Source organism: Brienomyrus brachyistius, chromosome 6, assembly GCF_023856365.1.
Source record: "Brienomyrus brachyistius isolate T26 chromosome 6, BBRACH_0.4, whole genome shotgun sequence".
NCBI lineage: Eukaryota > Metazoa > Chordata > Actinopteri > Osteoglossiformes > Mormyridae > Brienomyrus > Brienomyrus brachyistius.
Genome location: NC_064538.1, coordinates 17,965,552 through 17,984,182, shown reverse-complemented (window position 1 = coordinate 17,984,182; position 18,631 = coordinate 17,965,552). Strand labels below are relative to the sequence as shown.

The window sequence follows — 18,631 nt, the reverse complement described above, 5'->3', positions numbered from 1 at the left end:
GCATGTGTTACAAAATCTACCCTCTAGCCCCAAGCCCAAACAATGCAGCGGCATCTGTAACAACAGTCGGGTGCGGGATGTGGTCTATGAGCATCGCCGCAGATGGTGTAAGGTAAAACCTGGCACGGTGTACATGGGACAGCAGCCACATGCCGTTGTGGAGTCAGTCGCTCTTTTGTCATAGCCGAGGGGAGAATCCCACCAGTGCGAGTCCAGACACAGCTGCTGGTTTTGTTTTGCATCTGATGGGTTAATGTGTAGCCTGAGCTACCCCCCTAAGTATGGCAAATAGGATGGTGAGACGCAGGGAACTGGGCCCTTGTAGCTTCAGCATTAGCATTAGCTTTCACTTAGCTTCACTTTTTAGAGTTAGCATTAGCTTTCACTTTAGCTTCACTTTTTAGAGTTAGCATTAGCTTTCACTTTAGCTTCACTTTTTAGAGTTAGCATTAGCTTTCACTTTAGCTTCACTTTTTAGAGTTAGCATTAGCTTCATCTTTACTTTTCGCGTTTGCTTTCGCTTCAGCGTTACCTTTAGCTTTCGCTTCAGCGTTTGGCCAAACCTCTGCCTGTACCTTCAGCTTTAGCTTTGTCTGCTTTTGGTGAGCAGGAAAATCGGCCTTCTGGTTCCTTCAGATGTTCATCTTGTTCTCAGTGATTTAATTAAGTTTCCCTCACTTTTCTTCACTTTTGGGGGGAAAAAAACATCTGCAGACTAATAAAATAAGTGATTCAGCGGAAGTTTGTCACCTTCAGAAAGGGTGGGAGGGCCGGGTTTTTCTCCCCCTGAAGGATAAGATTTTTTAATGCACAATTGATTTCCTCCAAATCACTTGTTGCCGGTTCAAAACTGTGATTCTAACGGATCACTCCATCCTCTGGTGTCTTGTTTCCGGTGCTTTTTTTGAAAGGATTTCTGCCATCCGTGACGCCTGCTGAAAAGCAGGAAGGCAAAAATAATTTTGAGACGAAAATGTTAGCCCCTGTAGGGATTCCACCTCATTTGCCCCCCCCCCAGTATTGATCCCAAATCTGCAGAAAAATACTTCAGATCACGCCTGTTTTATCTGGCTATTCTCTGCAAATCTGCCTTTCCAAATGTGCATCTGTAGGGTATGTACTCTATATTCTAGGCCGCCTGAATGCGTCAGGTAATACAGATGGATGATGCCAGGGTATTTAACTTTTATTAGCAGCATACCCGTACTGCATAAAAGCCACAATTGCTTCATTTATTGGGTTGGGAAGGCATATGGCCACCTAAGGCATTAAACTTCTCCAGAACACTGCATAGTGCGTGTCTGGTGCTGAAGTTAATTATATGTAATTTTAATTACTCTGTGTCACAGATGGAGTCAATTTGAAACATATTACTAATAAATATGTTTGCCCTGTTTACAGCTTGGTGGTAAACATTAATCAAGTACCTTCAAACTGATTGTTTTTGTGGGAAATTCACGTTTGGCTCATGTGTTCATGTAAACGAATGATGCAGTACAAATGTACCTGTTGGCTTCTTGATACTGTGGATCTCTGTGTTATAAGTAGTCCTGTGATTTTTATTATTTTTTTTTAATATCACTGTGGTAAACTGCTAGGGAATACATTACTTACTTTCTTTAAATTGACTTGGGCTTGTTTAACATAACTCGCATAACAAATTGCATTACCATATTTTAATTACTCTGTGCGGGCAGCCTGTTGGAGCGGGAGAGTAATTCCGGAAAGACCGAGATAAGGCCTGTCCTCGTCCAGCGCCGCTCTGACGAGCCGGGTCCGGTGTCGGGGCCCGGCCCGTGCGGACGTGGTGCTGCCATGCACGAGGGGGAGGGGGGGCTTTTTTGGGAGAGGCCAGCCTGATGTGCCTGGCATACTTCCCAGCGCTCCCCCCAACGCCATGGCTCAGTTTCCTGGGACTGTGAATGTGTGTTTGTGGGGTTGGGGGCTGTTTATCTCTTCCAGTAAGTGCAGATGGGCTCTCCCAGCGCACCTTGGCCTGATAAGGTAACAGACTTTATCTGTGTCCCTGAGAGTGAAGCAGCAAGGGGTGAGAAGTGGGGGGGCTCAAGAGTGGCCTTGTCCTGATTTGAAAAAGGCCAGGAGTCCAGCCCCATGGTACCAAGAGAGAGTGCTGCCCCCTCACCCTCTCGTCTGTGTGCCCCGATGCAACAGCCTCAGTATCGGTGCCGTTAACGACACCCCACCCCCCACGGACACTGCGCCTGTCTTCCCGGGATGGAGGACCGCCGGCAGGAAGCCGGTCATAACTCTGGCATGTTCTGACCTCTGTACCAAAGAACTGCGATACGGAGATTTAAGGGAGGTGGCTGAAAAATGCTACTTGAGGGCGGTGATGAATGAGTAGTCGGTTGACTCCTCGCTGTTTATTCCCCCCCCACCTCATCCATTGTGTTTCTTCTCCCACCAAGCGTCTGGTGCAGTTATTCGTCTGTCATTCCCTTATGTCATGAAATGCCATTTGCATGAATTGTGCTTTTTTAAACCCCCCCGCAAATGGTTAACTGTAAGGAACAGAAAGATCTCTTTGCCGTCACGCATATTCCGCTGGAGAAGCGGCGCGGATTTTCGAGCGTTAATCTTCACTAGAGGACTGGGGTGTAATTGCTGTCTCGTCATATGCAGCCGCCGCCGCTATTCATGTATCCTTTGGATGATTCCTTGGATAATTATTCATAGAGCAGTTTAAATATAAGAATTAATATTTCAAGCAAACCTGTGTTAGGAGGGACCTGCTAGGGGCAGAGGGGCAATCAGATCCATCCCGCTTGATGTGAGTCCGTCACTCCTGTCCCCATTAATGTTTAATTGGCTATATTCTAATTTCCTGGCCCTGGGTTGAAGTTCTTGTGTGGGTTTGTGCCTGTCTGGTTGCCGTGGAGACCGAGCAAAGGTCGCTCAAAACTGAGCTTCCGGTTTCCCACTCAGGTAGATGTGACTTCCCCAGGAAGGCAATGCCGGGGGGGCGGGGCTTTAGGGTGGTGGTGCAGTCACCTTGGCTATTAAAGAGAGAGAGAGAGAGAGAGAGAGAGAGAAGGTTGCAAGACAGAGTGGAGGAGACAGAATGACGCGGCAGCCATGTAAACGCGACCCCCCCCCCCTTCCCCAGGAGTGGACACGGTGGGCCCATATGGGGTGTGGTAGTGGGGGTCAGATTGCGGCCAGAGGGGTGCAGAGCCTGGGGTTTATATAAAGAATGGAATTCAGTTGGTGCGGGTAATAACGAGTCACCATAGCGACTGTGACCCCCCTACCCCCATCAGAGGCAGCCACAGGAGGCGATTACCGCTGTGTGCTTTGGCCCAAGGCTGTGCTGCTGCTCCTGATTAGGGTGTGGTTATCATTCCCCGGTACCCATGGCCTCTGAGAACAATGGCCCCTTTTCACCTCCAGGCGCCCATGTGGGTTTTGCTCGAAGCTCCTCCGCTCAAATCGGCATTTTTTTTCTTCTTTCACCCTCTTCCACCCGTCAGGTAACATTAAACCCCATTTAAAAAAAAAAAAAAAAAAACGAAAGACCTTCAGCTCATGTAAAATTAGAAAGCCTTCCGAAGTACTTTACAGCTCGCCTGCTGGGATTCGGACATCGCTACGGCAACGAGGCAAGGGGGTGGGTGCTGGGGGGGGGGGGGGGGGGTATTCTCTGATGTAGTCTCAGGAAGGCGTCAAACTCATGATGTGTGTTATGAGCTCTGCGCCACCCAAGCGTGTACGTTCTTATTATTATTATTATTATTATTTTTGAAAACACGCCACTCAATTCTTTCATGTCAGTTTCGGGGGGGGGGGGGGGGGGGAGGGGGTCTGGAGTTTTGTGTGACTGTCAGAGGACTTAAAAAAAGCCCTGTGACTGATCCCCGTGGTGAAATATATCAACACATCAGACATCGTAATACACGATGTGCGCGGGGCTTCCCACGAGTCACTGTCACAAGCAGAGTTAAAAAAAAGAACCTTCTGGTAATTTCCCTAAAAGTCCTAGATTAGAAACAAAAGGTCATCACCATGAATGGCTGCTAGATCCCGCTCCCCGCGGTGACCCTGACGCATGCAGAAGGAAGCGAAAGTTTCCAAACAGCCGAGCCGTGAGGCCACTCCCCCGTGAGCAAAGTAACTGTGGTGTGGTGTGGTATGTCAGAACCAACCTCACCCCCCCCCCCCCCCCACTGTCAGACTCGATGAGGTTCACACCTCTTGTCAGCTTGGATGAACCTGATAGCTCATGGCACCCTGCCCCACCCCTCCCCCGGTCGGGCCTGTTTATTTGCCCTTCAGTGACCCTTCCCTTCCCACGGGCTCTTGCAACACGTCCAGTAGTGATTCGTCGTGAGGAGTGGGGAGCCAGAGTGCCGGGGGAGGGAGGGCGCCGGATTCGCACCACCTGTTTGGTTTGCAGTGTTTCCTATTTGAAGGTGGTGACGTGTCAACTGCCATCGACTACATGGTCACTTGTCTCCATCCTGTCCACCCTCTTGTGCTATGGGTGTGGACCCCTGGAGAAAATGTTCTCCTAGTTTCCACAGGCTGCGGGTAACGTGGGTAAGGGTGGGGGAGAGCAGTACCACTGATACGGACGGGAAATGTTCACAGCGTGAGTTGAGGCACATTTTTTTCCCGGAAGCGGGTGTTACCTGTTAAAACTGTGTGTACGGTGACGGCTCCTGTTGGAGCGACAGAACCTCGAAGGGCTGCCTGTGCTGGAACAGAGGAGCCCTAATCTGAAAGTGAATTGATGGGAAATAGATAGTGAAATCCAATCGGAGTGAGCAGAGCTGCCTCTCCGATGAGATCTCAGATAGGCAAGTCCCCCATCGCCACAAAATTTCTCATTATTTTATTTATCCAACACTTTTGTTCAGAGTGACCTACCATCATTATTATTATTCAATTTTAATTCCTTTAGACAGATGGATATTTTCGGGGGCGGGGGGGTGCGGGCTTTGTACATATTGCTGAATATTTTCACAGAAAATTTCCTCTTGGGACTCAAAGCAAGCAAACTTCGCTTTAAACGCCTGTGCCCTTGAATTCCGGCCGCTACTTTTGGTTTGAGGTCAGGGACGCTGCTGGATGCCATTCTCAGATCCAAGCGGCAGCCGTGGCCCCTGCTTTGTAAACAAGAGCGCGGTGCCAGGGGGTGTTAGTTAGAAATGGTTTGTTGATTTTTTTGGGAGGAAGTTTATGGTCGTATCAAAGCCAAGAGGCTCGGGCAGCCAAGAAGAAAGCCAGGCCCCGGAACATGAATCACGTCATCGTCCACGGTTATGGTCCAGAAGAACGCCAGGCCCCGGAACATGAATCACAGCATTCTGCCTGGTTATGGCAGGGTACGAAAATGCCTCCCCCCGCCCCTCTGATTTGCCAGCACCCACTGTAAGCGTGTTTAACTTCCAGCATACTGCTCCCGCCGAGAGGAACCCGCGCCCGCCAAAACTGGCAGAGGAGGGGCGGCTGGCCGGCTGGTGGTGCAGTTTTGCTGGCGGAGGGGCCCCTCGCCATCCACCAGGCTTGCCCGCGCCACCCAACGGGCTGCCGAGTCCATCTGCGGCGGATTAGAAAGCACTGGATCGATAATTATTTAACACGGCAGATTGGCGGCCAGCAGGAGGCTTGGATTTCCACCAGGTCGGGGCCCCACCTTATCAGATGCAGCCAGGAAGAGCCGGGCCTGCTAACCTCTGCCGGTTAGCGCATGGAAAGTCACTGACCCGGCGAGATCCCGGTTAGTCTGGGAGTGCGCGGAAATGGCGAATGTGGCGCTTTCTGACCGTGGTGGCAAAAATCCCCACATTTCCTCGTATGTTTCAACGGGGAAGAAATAACAGGGCTTCAGCATCTAATTACAAGCTGATAGTACAAGGCTGCCTTTTCCCATGAATCTAATTTCGGGATGTGCTTGCCAGCGTGTGGCAGAGCGCGGCTTTGCCCCCGGAGTCATCTGCACGGCTAATTATTGTGCTCACCCGGCGGCCTGAAAGGTCTTTTGTTGTTCCTCCAATGAGATCATTTACCATTTGCATATCTGTGAGGGGAGGGGCCGTGGGGATTGTCCAATGGCCCACAGGGTTTCCGGATAACCATCTTTCATTAGGTTGGAGCCCAGGTGTCCCACCCCGTAGGGGCGGTAAGAGGCACGCGTACGGAAGCTGTGTGCCGGTTCAGGGCCATGATCCCGGGCCTCAGTCCGTGGCTCCAGCCCCCGTATCTAGACTTATCAAACCTCGCCTCTTATCCAAACACAGAAGAAAAGGTCACTTCGCTGGCAAGGCTCGATGGATACACAGGAAAGACGATGGAGACGAGCTGTTCAAATATTCATAGAAATACTGACCGTTGAGCACGTGCACCCTTACGGTTTTATGTCTGTTACTCTTCTAAGTCGTGTGGGTCAGTGACCTTGTGCATTTACTGAAGAAATCTTAATGCAAATGACCTGCAAGGCTTCCTGTTGCCCAGGACCTGGCTTGAGTTTTTTTCCGTTATGATTTATGGTGAATTGAAAGAGTTTGTATCCCCTCCCCCATATCTGAGCGGCTCGCTTGTGGGGAGAGGATGCAGTGATGCGATCTGAGCTGGTCTGGGAACAGCGCCTAGGGAGCCCACCTCATCGCGGGGTCTGTTGTTTAGCTCGGCGACATTGCCGGCCTTTATCCAAGGTACAGGCGTGCTGGGGCTGTTTGGGGGGTTGTCTGGGGGGGTAAGAGGAGAGAAATTGCTTCTGTTGTAAAGACCTTGACATGCCAGAAAAAGTGAGCAGACGCGTCTTGTGCAGCAGAGGCCACGTCCCAGCTGACTTCGGGGGGACGTGAGGATGCGCGGCACGACGGCAGGACCCACGGCCGCGAGAGTCCGACACCCCCTGGATGCCGCAGTGGGATAGATCTGGGATCACTGTCGCCCTCGGCATCTTATCACGGAGCCGTTTTTCTTGTTAAAGAGAGAGATGTAATTATCTAAGCCAGCGGCACTGTGCGGCACGTTGTGGGGGGTCCCCATCGCCCCCCTGCTTCCAAGTTGATGCCTGAATTTCATTTGTTCCTCCAGTGTTGGATGTCTGCATCCCCCTTGCCTCTCCCCCCCCCATTCCTGCAGCTTAATATTCCTAATGCAGTCGCCTCATAAAGCCCCGCCACAGGTTGCCTCATACGCCCGTGTATTTGTCTGAACCACCCCAAACATGATTTATTTTCCGAAAATTAATAGCTATTTGTGCTACTTGGCTCATCATTATTTAGCGATTGCGATTGCCAGGCGCCTCACTCTCCTTAGCCCCTCCCTCCGTTTCAGCCCCTGCAGACACTGAACCCGTTACCGCGAGCCAGGTCGCCGTGACATCACAGACCGCCCGCTGGCATGTTTGCGTTCTGCACCGCATTTGCAGCGCGACTCTAATCTTTCACGCCGGCGGCGAGATGAAGCCATCGCTCTACCTGCCGGCGGTGAATTAGACTTGGGGGGGGGGGGGACTGTTCCCTCATTTCTCTCGCTTTTCTCACTAAATGCTGTTCCGCAGATGCGCATCAATGGCAGGTTCTGTAGAGAAGCGAATGGATGAGCCAGAATCTCGTAGGCCTAGAAGGTTCCTCGGAGCTGTATAAAGAATGAAGACTCCCCTACCCCCCTATCAGAGTCCCCCATTTCCCCGGGTGCGTTCATAATTCACAGCATAATGAACGTTGCCGTCGAGTGCCCTCACCTACCTGGCTGACTGAGATGGCTGGTCTTTCTGACACAGTCTGCATCCTTAAACAACACATAACGACAGAGAAAAAAGTAGCAACTCACAATAAATCGCCCAAATGTAGCCGAAATTGGAACCAGGAGAGGCAGAAACACTAGTCACAGGCTCACGCGGCTGTACACTCACCATCCACTTGTGTTTTTCTTTAGTTTTATCTTTTTTTTTTGATAAATTTGACTTTTGACCCTGTTCAGCTCCTCTGTCTCATACCACTTCAGAAAGCTTTCAGTCCTTTGGAGAAAACAAGTGTCTGCGTGTCTTTCTCCCCCCCCGAATGTTCATTGCAACTCTGTCTCTATTTTCAGTTACAGAAAGTTTTCATGGATGGCTAATTTCACCCAGAGAGGAACTATTACAACCTGTCTGCTAACATTGTTTAATGATACTTATGTTTGTGATGAAGGATTTTCCTTTTAGATCTTAATTAACCAATTTAAAAACTGGTGGGATAGATGATAGATCACGTGGGGAAAATGAAGACGAGGATTGAACAGGCATTGGAGGCGAATACAGATGAAATCAATCAATCCAGCATGTCCCATACAGTACTAGACGTCTTCATATCTCCTTTACCTCCTATTTATATTCAATGATAATTGGATTTTCTCTCTCTCTCTCTCTTTTCTTCCCTTTGGCGATGAAGGTCTCACAAAAACAAATTGTTTTTCTTGTGGGAGGCTTGAGGAATAGACTTTGAGAGGGGAGCCGCACGGCATTGTGGGCCGGCAGAGAGCTCTCTGAGACGCCAGTGGGGAGTGAGGAGATGCAGCACTTGTTTGTAAACAAACAAGCCAGGCGCTCCGTGTCTGAGATGGAAAGCTCCAGTCCAGAGACCTGTTGGAAAACAATATATAAAAAAATAGTTGGATTTGGGAAATACAGGTTATTTATTTTTCTCTCTGGCCTCGTGGTGGGGTCTTCTGCTTGTTTTTTTATCCCCCCCTCCCTCCCCCCCATGAAATCAGATTCTAAATTCATCTTTTTGAGGCATCTTAGTTGGGAAATCTGAAGGAACTCAGAAGTTTCTTTTATTTTTTGTAGAACTTGACTTTGTCTAACAAACATTTTGATGAATAGTCTCCTTGAGGATTTCTTGGCACACTCTGAGGTCGCATTGTGTACCCCACCCACCCCTGCCTGACATTGCAAAGCCTGGCATACAGCTCATTTGAAGGGGGGGGGGGGTCAGAGTTCTGCCATCAATGGAAATGAAATTTCCAAAGCACGAGCGTTGGTTTGTTCTGTTGGAGCTGCCGTCTCTGACAATGACCCGCGTCCCGTCACGCTGAAACCTGAGAAAGCGACTGAGCTGGAGTGGACCGGTTTTTATTTTGTGGGCCGCTTCACTGCCCACATTGTCCTTCGTCACCGCAGCGGGCCCCCCTCCTCGTAGGGGGCGCTCTTCGTTTGTGACATCGAGGGTGTCGGCAACCTGTCAAGGTCCCACTGAAAGGCCTGTATGTGAACCTGTGGTACTTCCTTCCTGTGAAATGTTGCTGCGTCATCTTGATCATTCCCCCCCCCATCCTAAGGGACCAGTAGCCTGATGTCTTGCAAAACATGTGGTGTTTAGGGGCCTGTAATTGAGTGTCACCCGCCGAATGGAAGTTGCTTATTTGAAAAATTGCCTGCAAGCGACTGTTTGGAGCTGAGAAGCATTAATTGAAAGGAGATTAATTGAGTCCATACATATCATGCAGAAACGCAATTTCACTGCAACTTCTGCATGACCGGGAAGGGCAGCTGCTTCCGAGCGTGCTCATTACGTGGTGCCGGTTTAGGCCGGCTTTTATTAACTCCGGAGAAGCTGGCATGGGGGGCTTGTGTGGAATTTCTCTCCGCATTTCAGAAAAGGTGGACATTCCTGGGAGAGTGCCCGCCCCCCCCCCATCTGTCATGGCAACGTGATTGAGATGGAAGCCTACACACGGCCAGAGCAATTATCGTGCATTATGATGTCCCTGTTTCCTCGGCCTCCAGGATGTTCTGAGGCGGATTTATGATGCGGGTGCAGTCTCTCTCTCTCTCTTTTTTTCCCTCTTTTTTTCTTTTTTCTCTTTTTTCCTCATTCCCAGTGTGGCTTTGCTTTGTAATCTGCCCTTTGCTGTCTCACAGGAAAGATAGAAACTGGTATGGCTGCTCGTCTATACCGGCTGATATGCACTTAGGAATGCACAGGCTCCAGTTTCTGTCTTCAGTCCAGGCGTCTCGCGTGTCGTCCGTGTGGGGGCTGATGGGGGGCGCTCCCGGCTCTCCAGGCAGGCTCCTCCACAGACCGCAGGTAGGGGGGGATGGTGTCACGTATGAGTGTCTCTGCCGTTTCCGCATAAAATTATCATTTTAAGATTATTCCTCCCCCCCACTCCACATTCCTGCGGCTGAAATCTCAGTCCCTGAGAAACTTCTAGAAAATCAGCCATTGCAAAAAGGACCCTGGGCTGGACCAGAATTAAATGCTGGCTACTGCATCCCACCTGGCAGGTAACCGTGGAAACGCACGCTCATAGCACATCCTGGTGCTTCGGACCTGGCGCTGACCTCCGTCCCCTGAAGCATGAGGTGTCTGTTGGGACACGCAGGCCTCAGACCCGGTGCGCCCCCCCCCCCCGGCACTCTTGGCCAATCAGGACACACCTCCCTCCTGTTGCAGACGGATGCCCTGGTGTCCCTGGCCATATGTTGGGCCCTGAAAAAGGTTGATCCTTTGCTCCCCACTTCGAACTCCTACCTGCGTCCTGTTAGCCGACTAATTGGTCGCAGTCACTGTAAGTAGAGAGGCCCCTGGGGATCTTGGTGACACTGTTAATGCTCCAGTCCCCCCACCCCCCCCCCATGTCAATTATCTCCGCACTTGATGCCTGTCCTTGAGCTGAATAGCCTAGACACCGCCGAATGGGCCAATTAGCCCCCACGCTTCATGAGCCGTCCGCGAGGGCGTTAACCCTCTGGGATATCCGGAACTTTCCTCTTTGTGCGACTTTAATGAACTAGCTGCCCCCCTCAGTGTATATCAGCGACCCCTGCTTGTTTGTGTAGCCCCCCCATGTTTCTTCGCGTGAGGCAGAGGGAGACCTTGGCGGGGGGGGGGGGGGGGGTTGGCGTGAGCCCGTCCCATCCCTCATTCCTCAAGGGCCCTGCAACAGCTAACGGCGGCGGGGTTGGGCGGACCCGCGGGCGAGTTTTGGCACGGTGGACAACCTGCGGCAGTACTCGCACGTTGTTATTCCCCTGAGGGGCTTCATGCCAGAGGCACTTCTGTACTCCATGCCTTCACATACCGAACAAATGTTTTTGATGACGGCTTTAAAAAAAAAAAAGACTTAACGATCTTTTGCGATCTAGCATGGGTAGCTCTAGCTAGCCGACCTTGCGCTCTCTGTTTTCAAATTTTAATTAAACCTTCTCATGCCTTCTGCTTGTACGATGCCAACCAGGGCCTCTCTAATCCAAATTTTTCATGCAGTGGGAATTTGAATAGTTTACGCTGGGCTCTCAGACTGGTGGAGACTTGCAAATCCACACCGCGTGTTCCTTAGCTTCCATGCAAAGCACGGGATCGGGTCGCAATCGGAATGGACCCACGCACCCTGCCTCTTCTGCAATTTTTTATTTTTTTTTTACCTGGTCCAACTCCCTTCTTTCGTGAATTTGGCATGATTCCTGGGTCCTACCCTTCCTCTGTCCCTCTAAGAGTGACAGATTTGAGGATTATCGTGGAGCAAAATCCATTTTCGCTTGATTCTCCTCCAAGAGTTGCAATGTGGGCAATGTATACGCACATAACCTCTCTCGTTTTTTTTTTTCTTTCTCCTGATGCGATGATAAATGGCCACAAGTTAAGCGTCCCCCCACCCCCCCCTGCAGGCTCCAGGAACCCCTGATTACCGAGGCACTGACACTGGAAAGGAATTTTGTGAACGGTGCATAATTGTGAAATAGCTGGTGGGAGGTGATGAGGAGGGGGTGAGAGTTGAGACCGCGGACGTGTGGAGAGATTAGCGTTATGGAGATGTGCTCCGAGGGTCACGTCCGCCCCCAAGCCTACGTGGCCCCTAATTACCGCCACCAGTCGCCAGAATGATTACGCGTGGATTCCGCTCGCGAGGTGTATCTGGCTAAACTGGCCACCCTGGCATGCGACGTCCCCTCCAGGCACAACTGGAAGGGAGGGGGAGCGGATCTGCCAGACCGCATGTTTCCGACCATGTGACCGATTAGATGCTGGCTTGTGTGAGCAGAACAAACTGTTTTTATATATATAAAAAAAAGACAATGAACAGGTTTAAAAATTACATTGCGGGATTTATTAGTGTCTTTCAGATTCTCAGGGATTGGTTCCCCCAGTCATAGTCGACTGCGTAGTGAAATAGAGCTTATGTTTAAAAAACATTTTTAACTGTGCTCTCTGGGGGGGGGGGGGGGGCTGCCAGCTGCATCTTATCAGGGGAGCCCAGGTGCTCTGCAGGTGCATGAATCTCTTTTCTGATCCCTGGGTGGGTCGATACAGACGCCCCTGTGGGCCCCCGCATCGACGCGCATGTGGTCGGCCGATTGGCGCTTTTAGTGAAGCCCAGCCAGCAGTGAAGTGCCAGGAACTCGATCCTGGGGTGAAGTCTGACCCCCGGCACCTTCCATGGCACGCGATACACCCCCCCCCCCCCTTGCCAGTGCTAGTAGTCCCTTTGTTCATGCTAGGGTGCTTATTTTTTTGTCTTTAACCCCCCCCAAGTCCCAAAGCAGGAGATAAAGTGAGCTCTGCTTGTTTAAACATTCAGGCACAAAGGATGGGATTAAGAGGGGCTGAAGGGATCAGGTGTGCAGCTTTGTCCTTAAAGTGATACACCCAAACATTGCTCCTGTTCTTTTGTTTAGTTTTTGTAGTCTAACGGGGGGGGGGGGGGGGGGGATTGGCCGCATGCAAGGCATCACTGCTTTAATTCCCCCGGAACTGGAACGAATCCCTGGCAGAAATGTGTAGGCCACAAATAAAAGGGGAGGGGGGGGTATATTTTCACATGAGGTGGGGGGGGGGGTCTATTTTTAGGCTTCTTGTTGTAAATTAGAAGTTGGACATTAGTCCGTCAGGCTACAGTGGCCTTTATCGTGCCCTGTGTGGAGCTTCTGGTCGCCTCTGCTGTACCTCTGAAGGTCACTCTGAGGTCTTCCTGCCCCACAACAACAATTATATTTGCAGCGACGGTTCCAAATCCCCCAGATTTCTGCTGGATTTACAGCTTTATCCCTCTGAACTTCCCGGCAGCTCCCTGTTTTAGATTAGAGAAGTTAAAGTAGTTTTGTATCTGTTTACCTGCTGAGGGCTGTCATGCAAATGTGTCCGTCTCTCCCCCCGATGCAAATGCAGCCCCTGCGTGTCGGTTTCACGCAGGTGTGGGAAATGGGGCTGTGTCGCATTTTCTGTCTATCGGTGAAAATTGATCATTCTCATTAAAAAAAAAGTAACACTAAATGCGTTTTCGATCGCACTCCTACTTAATTTTTTTTGAGCTGACTGCGCATCTGATGGGGAAATTGCCGCAACAGATGCTTCATCTTGTAATGCGGCCGCAATATGTCCTAATGCAGTTTCATTGAGTATTGTGTTATGAGAAAATGCGCTTTTAATGTCATTCCGGGCCATTACTGGATTTATGGGCGAGTGTGATTAGTCGCGTTGAAATTTTTTGTCAGAGAGATGCCTTATTCTGTCTAATACATTATCTTATCGGCATTAAGCCCCCATCGGAGATTTCATAGGTGTTAGTGACAGTTCTTTAATTCGGAAATGTCTTAGAAGATCATATTTACGGGTTCATGATGGGAAGGTCCCCGGTTCGAATCCCCTGCTTGACAGAGTAGCCACATCTCTGTTGAGCCCTTGAGCACGGCACTTAACCCCTCAAAAAATTCTCTTGGGGTGCGGAAGGACAGCTGACCCTGTGCCCTGACCCCAGGCTTCGCTGTCATCTCTGTAAGTGTGTGTGTGTGTTAAAAAAATAAACAAGAAAGCAAGATGGGGGGGGAGAGACACATTCCAATATACCTGTTCTTGTACTTATGCAAATAGCATAGCAGGCTTCATTCGAGGTGTTCTTTTGCTCCTTTCCTGAACCTCGAAGAGCATTTAGAAGTTGCCCAGGACTCTCTTGGGTTGGGTAAAGCAGCCCTGCATGGGGTGCAGCCCGCCCCCAGGGGGTGCCAGGTGCAGGACCCCTGTAGCAGCAGATCCATTCCTCTCAGGTGGGTCGCTCCTGCAGGTTGACGGCGTAACAGGGAATCCCACAGGGAGGCACCCTGTTGGCTGCTGCTGTTCCTTCCCAGCATTCCCCTCAGCTACGGTTAGCACACATCCTCACGGGTGGCAGCCATTTTTTTTCATTACTTCTTAAGTGCTATGGAGTGGGGTGGCTTGGGGGGTGGTGCTATGCTGGCAGTGTGTCTTGGAACAGGGCCTTCTGCTTGGTTTACTAATTCCTGCTTGTGCCTGTGATGGACTGGCATCCCATCCAGACTCTTCCCCTGCCCCGTGCCCTCGGGGACAGCATAGGCCTTAACCCTGGTCAGCAGCGGTCAGAAGATGGATGGCGTTCTGGCACCGTGACCACGAACGACACTCGATAAAAATTGACGAATCGACCAGCTGACTCCAGCTCTGACAGGAGTCCGGTCTGGCACGTTGTCTCTCCTCAATGGAGGCCGTCTCCGCGATGTGGCACCGGAAGGGACTGGGGGTCCTTCGCTTGTCATGTGCAATTCCTGTGAAAGGCATCTGTCTTTTTAAAGGATCTGACCCCAGGGTCACAATAAAGCCCGAAAGTATTTTAATGGTATTAAAAAGGGACAGACGAAAATGGCATCCAGTTGACAACTTGCCCCCCCCCCCCTTCCCTATCCCCTTCCCCCCTTCGAAGCGCAAACCAGCTCATGTCAGCGACTTGCCTGGTGTTACCAGCATCCTTCTAAAAACGAATCCGGTGACATTCATGATTCCGAGGGGAAAAAAAGCTGCTTTAGACTCATGCTAAGATCCGCGAATTTTACTGCCATGTTCGGTTTTATTTATCGTCCAAGTCAATGATCAATAAAAAAAACACGTTTGGGCCGCAGTGCTAATTACCACATTCGGTCGTAATGGTTTTAAATAGATGTCCCGTTACTTTACTTGATGTTGGGTTTAGGATTTAGTGCCGCATTTCGTTCCTCTTTAATGCTGCCCAGTACACTGATAAATCATTAGGTTTATGGCCGCAGACGAAGTGTGTTATCTCCCCAGGGAGGTTTTAAAGGAAGTTAATCAGTAGGTGAAGCATTCAGTGTGAGAACAATGGGTAAACCCGAAACCGTGCACGGGATCGCGGCCCTGATGGCCGGCGTGATCCCAAAAGTCACACCCCAGGGCTGCATGGGGCTCGGCTAACCCCAACCCCACTGTTCTCTTTGGGCAAATACAACCTGGCCAGCTAACCCATCTTTTACCTCCTATAAGGGATGCTTAGGAAAGCATAGATGCAGGCTGCGAGTCTGCAGCATTTCCCGCTTATTTACCGTTCATTCCCGTAGCGGATCTGCACCCGTCATTTTCACGCCCCTCGCCAGACACACCTTCACTAATCCATCTTGAGCGTTTAAAATAGCAGGATAAGCAGCCCCTGTGGCACACTGGCTTTTCATGACGTTTACACTCAGCTCCGTCCCTGTCACACCTGACTGTTACACGTTACCGTTGTGCATGCATCTGCTGATGGGTCATTTGGTGCAAAGACCTAATACCAGAGCCGCAGATCTCAGAGGAGACGGACTGACGGGGTGTGTGTGTGTGTGTTTGTTTGTTTGTGTGTCACCTGGGGTGGGGGGTGGTGTTAAAGTTTCTATACATACTTCTTGTATGTCTGAAAATGATTAGCATGAGCCGTGGCTGCTGACAGCAAGGGATGCTGGGAAAGTAACATGTACACCTTCCCCCTGGCTTAGCATTGAAAGACCTGGGGGGTGGTATTAGTTTCGTGCTTTCGTGCTGGAATATAAGGTGCAATGTTTTGACAGTATTTCCGTGGACCTTAATGCACAGCACAGGCTCCCGGATGGATATTTCTGGATAGGGCTTGTTAAGACCCATGACGCCTTCTGCCTTACTGCCCTCCGCCCCCCACCCTTAACGGATACTGCAGGGCTGCCTCGTGGCTGATTACCTGTTGTCTTCCTGCCCACCCAGGTGGCAGGTAGCAGGCAGCTAGCAGAGTGATTCCTTTGTTTACCCCGCCTTGTGTCCCCAGCTTTCTCCCTGTCTTCATCGCCCCCATCGGGAGGGGCTGATACGTGGGCGCGGGCTGAAAGCCCATCTCGCCTACGTGCCCCAGGTCCGCTGTTTTATGTTTATGACTCCACTGGTGATTTATTTCTCTATTTGATGGTGTGATTTAGCTCACGCATGGCTATTAGCCGGCAGAGCGTTCCGGAATAACTGCAGAACATTTTAATGTTACCCATAGGGCACCTGATGCCTGCCCGTGCCTGGGTACCACAACGGTTTTTGTGGTTCCAAGGCAGCAAATTGCGTAAGGGGACTTTTGGAATCACTTCACGGTCCTGCTTCGCTTTTGAATGCGTAGATAAGTCAGCGGGGGCTCAGCAGTGCAGATGTACCAGCCCTGCACTTTAACGGTCCCGTTGTCCTATAATACCAGTTCAGTTTCCCCCACGGCCTTATTCTGACATCCACCAAAATCACTGGCCAGTATTTGAGGTGGTAATAGTCCTTTTTTAAGTCTGCATGTTAATGCTTCTGTTTTTTTTTTGGGAGGTAGATTTAATCTTTAGATGAATATTCATAGGTTTAATTTAAATACATTAATATTCAAGGTAGATTTGGACTTCTTGTTTTGTTGGGCAAGACTTTTTTTTCCATTTATATCTAGCTAAATTTATTTTATTTTTGCATGTCCAGGTAAAGCAGTAGCTAATTGGGAATATTTATCAAAGGGCATGTTACAGCCTTTGACCTGCGGGGGGGCGCCAATCTGTCGCTCACCACTTGGTAGCCTCTTTAATGGGCTTGATGTGGCGCGGAGACTGTTCCAGGAGCGGCAAGCTGGACCATGGGGAGTCTTCGGAGTGCGTGTGCGAGTGCACGTCTGTTTCCTCTGGCCGTTTCACAAAGCGAGGAGGAAAACGTAAAGCGCGTTAGCAGAGTCGGGGCGGACGGCGGCTGTTTCTGTATCCCCATTATTACTCATCTGTAGCATCAATGCACACTGAGCGCGCTCAGTCCCCACTGCCGCCATCGCCACACCGAACTCCTCATTCTCGTACCGGAGCGGCTAATGGAAACGGGCGCACCGTGGAGGAAGCCTTTGACCTCGCTCCACCGACCCGTCATATAACGGCCGGATCCCTGACGCCCCGGCTCGCACGGCTCTGTCTCCATGGCAACCACTCTGGAGGGCTCCGGCCATTGCCCAAGGAAATATGTTTATTCTGGTGGGTTGGGGAGGGGATAGCTGCAGTCACCGAGACTGTCCCAGCCAAACATGGATTCGTTCCATAAAAAAATGGCATTTACGGCTGTTTCTCCAGATTGATGAAAAGCTCCCCTGTGATTTCTGACTGATAGCTGTGATGCCGGAGCGTCAGTCACTGTCCTCTGATCAGTTTGGCGGTCAGACCCCCGACTGACCCCCCCCCACCTGTTTTAGATGGCGAGACTTATGGGACGGTTGAATCCAGGGCTGGGGGGAAGCACAGAAATAACGCTCCATAAATACGATTTTCCACGGGGGGAAGCGGCGATTCCTCATGGCGGGTGGCTCGCCGCCGAAGTCCGCAAACGTTACCTTTCCATCATCGTCATGCCGCAGTGGGAGCCGGCAGCACTTTTAGAGCGACATTCATATTAAAAAACATCTGTCTTTAATATTTCATTTTGAAGGGGATAGGAAGTCTGTTTGTCACGTAGCTGCTGTTTGATCAGAGAGAGGGAACGTGTTTGGCCCCCAATATCTGACAGTCTTCTTTGAATGGACATGGTGGCCTTTGTGCTGTCTGTTTCGGTGTGTGTATGAGAGAGAGAGAGAGAGAGAGAGAGAGAGAGAGAGAGAGAGAGAGAGAGAGAGACTTTGAAGACCACCCGAGTATTGAGATGCAGAACAGACCATACAGAATTTAGTCGGCATGTGCCTTGTGCTGGGTAATTTAACTATTTAATGTGTAAAAAGTGTTTTACCACAGCTGATAAAATTCAGAGTAAGTGGGAATCTTTGAACTCCATTTTGTGTGCCCCAGCTGTTATCGAAATGCTTCTTTTGTCTGTTTTGTTCCTTAGTCGGCAGTTTACAGACCGTCACGGCCCTGTATGGTGAGACGATCGTCGTGCCATGCAACCCTACGAGAGGCACCAAGTCAGCCAACCTCATGTTCACGAAATGGACATATGTAAGTTAATTCTCTCTATGTTACTAAAAATAATTTTTTAACTACCTTTTCATTGCAAAAAAATTCCTAAAATTGACTACCGGGTAAAATCAGATTCACGTGATCAAATGTGACTGATGGACGTCTCATAATTTTTTTCTCTCGTGGTGTTGCAGGAAAAGGAAGATAGCAGTGCTGGAGACCTCCTGGTGAAGCAGTCGCAGAAAGACGAGGTGACCATCCAGGCCACGGGCATCTACAAGGACAGGGTGAACATGGCCAGCAATTTCAGCCTCCTCATCAGTCGAGCCACACTCGCTGACCAGAAGACCTTCACCTGCATCAATGTCGGCGAGTCGGACATGGAGATGTTCAGCACCCAAGTGCTGGTCTACAGTAAGTATGGTACTGCTCACCTCGTGGAATTAATATCGCACAAGTTGCCTCCAGAGTCCATCCCTAGAGGCC

At 50.3% G+C, this 18,631-nt stretch overlaps 1 protein-coding gene across 1 annotated transcript in view; it reads left to right on the top strand.

Moving 5' to 3' along the window:
* alcama (activated leukocyte cell adhesion molecule a) overlaps positions 1-18,631 on the top strand; it is a 42,102-nt gene that overhangs the window by 12,288 nt on the left and 11,183 nt on the right. Inside the window, exons 2-3 of the mRNA XM_049016349.1 lie at positions 18,075-18,184; positions 18,340-18,559. Of these exons, the coding sequence (XP_048872306.1) occupies positions 18,075-18,184; positions 18,340-18,559 (330 nt within the window). The remainder of the gene's footprint in view (positions 1-18,074; positions 18,185-18,339; positions 18,560-18,631) is intronic.